The 2,315-nt window shown below is 39.6% G+C and overlaps 1 protein-coding gene across 1 annotated transcript; it reads right to left on the bottom strand.

Moving 5' to 3' along the window:
- Positions 1-611: 611 nt before the first annotated feature.
- On the bottom strand, positions 612-1,883 carry LOC105549372 (protein slowmo homolog 2-like). Its single transcript, XM_011993877.1, has one exon. It carries the CDS (start codon positions 1,792-1,794, stop codon positions 1,273-1,275), a length of 522 nt encoding a protein of 173 aa, XP_011849267.1. The 5' UTR covers positions 1,795-1,883; the 3' UTR covers positions 612-1,272.
- Between the last annotated feature and the right edge of the window lie 432 nt (positions 1,884-2,315).

The raw sequence follows: 2,315 nt of genomic DNA, 5'->3' as shown, positions 1-2,315 counted from the left end.
TCTTCTAACAAAAATACTCTATGCAACAATTGCAAATGTCAAAGCTATTATTTAGTGGTTAATTGCCTGCTACAATATATAAAACAAAGTACATTTACTAGATTGTTTTTCAGTTTGCAGCTGCCCTCCTGACATCCCAAATAAGGAATTCCCATAAGTAAAACCTGCAGTGCAATTCACGTAGTGGTTAGTTTCAGGCCAAGCCTCCCCCTACCATTATCCTTGTTCTTCCCCACCACCCCCAAATCCTGCAGTGGCACCATATTATTAAAAGCACTAAGTACCTGGGGTTTATGCCTCAGAGCAAGACATCATTTGAGTAATTTCAAATGATGTACAGCTCCTTCATGTAAAAAAGATGTTTTGTGGTCACAATTACTTCAAAGAGTAATTATATTCAAATAACCTGACATATGCCTTAGCAATTACAAAACCACGATTTTGACACATGGCAATTTTTAAGTTAGGCAAATGTGAAATGCTAAAAGATGTGAACAGCTGTTCTTCTGTTTAAGTTAGAGCGCTGCAAAACTCAGGTAATTACTTTATTTTTTTCGGTTAACATAACCAGCCCACGACACAGCATACTAAATCACAAAGTATAAATCCAAGGAAGTTAATACCTTTACTAAGTCACAAAACTTTGGCAAATCAATACTGTACTCTTTTATAATGAAACCATACTTTTGTTGGAGTCATGTTACTTCAGTGATAATTTTTCACTCCAAAAATATTTAACTACCAAATCAAAACACTGGTTTTTAATGGTGGTTTATAGCAGAGTAAGGTATTTAACACAAAATATATTTTAAAACTACACAATTTCTCCTTTTAAGTGAGCTCCCTTGTGCAAGCTGTTGAAGTGTACAGCAGCAGGGCAATGGGTGTCTATAGGAGGTGGCTCTGCTCTGTTCCGGGGTTGGTCCAAAATCAGGTGGAGTTCCAATATATGAAAAGCTTGAAAATTCTACCTTAAGGAGACTGAATATCAATACCAGTTTCCAAGAAGTTCTTGTTCAGTTTTCACAGAAATACTGGAACCCTCAAAATCAAGATAGTAATTTCAAACAACATTAATTTCAGATGATCCCTTTTATTTAGAGGCCCTGCATCTGTTTAGATCAAGTCACATAGCCTTATACCTACTTATAAAAAAAACAAAAAACAAAAAACAAAACCCCAAAATATAGTTGTATTTTTTAAATAACAAATAAATATATAGTCAGCTTGGAGAGACCTGGAGTACTCGATGTTGTCTACCAACTGTCATGATCACTTCTCTGCAAACGCTGCTGCTACCATTGGAGTCCTTATGGTTCCTCTTGCTGAGGCTGTCAGTTCTTCAATCTCAGCATTTAATTTATGTATTACCCATTCCATTGCTTCTCGGCCTTTACTAGCATTTGAGGATATCGTACTTGCCATCAGTCCTTCAAGGTAACTGCTGAGGCTAACGCCTTTCACAGTGATTATGGCTTCTTGAGTCAAAACAGTTTTGTCTGGATCCTGAGGATGTGGTTTGTATATCAGTCTCTCATCTACTGAAACCATGTTTGTAAATGAAGTATTAGTAGATTTAAGTTCCATTGTTTTCTCTACAGGATCAACTACAGAATGTTCTTGCACATATGTTTTTGTTCTTGCTGCACCAATAAGAGACTTCACAATGGAAGGCAGTCCCCACGCTGTGCTGAGAAGTCTGTGGCTGTGCAACTTTCCAGAGGGATCTATATGTCTGTCCAACACATCAACTCCAACCACACTTGGGTTCGTAGGGTTTGGGTATTTCTGCATTGCAGCTGTTGTAAGTTTCCCATGGGTGGTCAAAGACGTGCTCCGAAGTCCAGATCTTCATGGTGCCGGCACCCTGAGCGATGTCCGGGGAGCGCCTAAATTCTTGATAAATATTGGCAAACACCTTTCTCTGAAAGATATGTGTACATTTAGACCTTTACCAGAAACATATGAGACTGGATGTCGGTGATTTTAAAACCAAAAAAATGATGTGATCAGGTTTTTTAAAGGTTATGTCTGACTTCGTGTCTGGGCCTAATTAAATGGGGGGTTATGGTAGTCCAGGTACAGAAGGTGAGGGCCTGGTAAGAACTAGAGGGAAGGTGCTGGGCCCAGTGGCTCACGCCTATAATCCCAGCACATTGGGAGGCTGAGGCAGGCAGATCACTTGAAGTCAGAAGTTTGAGACCAGCCTGACCAACATGGTGAAACACCGTCTCTACTAAAAATACAAAAATTAGCCGGGTGTGGTGTTGGGCACCTGTAATCCCAGCTACTCGAGAGGCTGAGGCAGGAGAATC

Source organism: Mandrillus leucophaeus, unplaced genomic scaffold (assembly GCF_000951045.1).
Source record: "Mandrillus leucophaeus isolate KB7577 unplaced genomic scaffold, Mleu.le_1.0 Scaffold436, whole genome shotgun sequence".
Lineage (NCBI taxonomy): Eukaryota > Metazoa > Chordata > Mammalia > Primates > Cercopithecidae > Mandrillus > Mandrillus leucophaeus.
Note: the sequence above shows the minus strand (reverse complement) of the source record. Positions and strands in the feature narration are given on the sequence as shown.

Excerpts from the sequence above, each read along its gene's own strand:
- LOC105549372 (XM_011993877.1), bottom strand. The coding sequence starts at position 1,794 with ATGCAGAAATACCCAAACCCTACGAACCCAAGTGTGGTTGGAGTTGAT.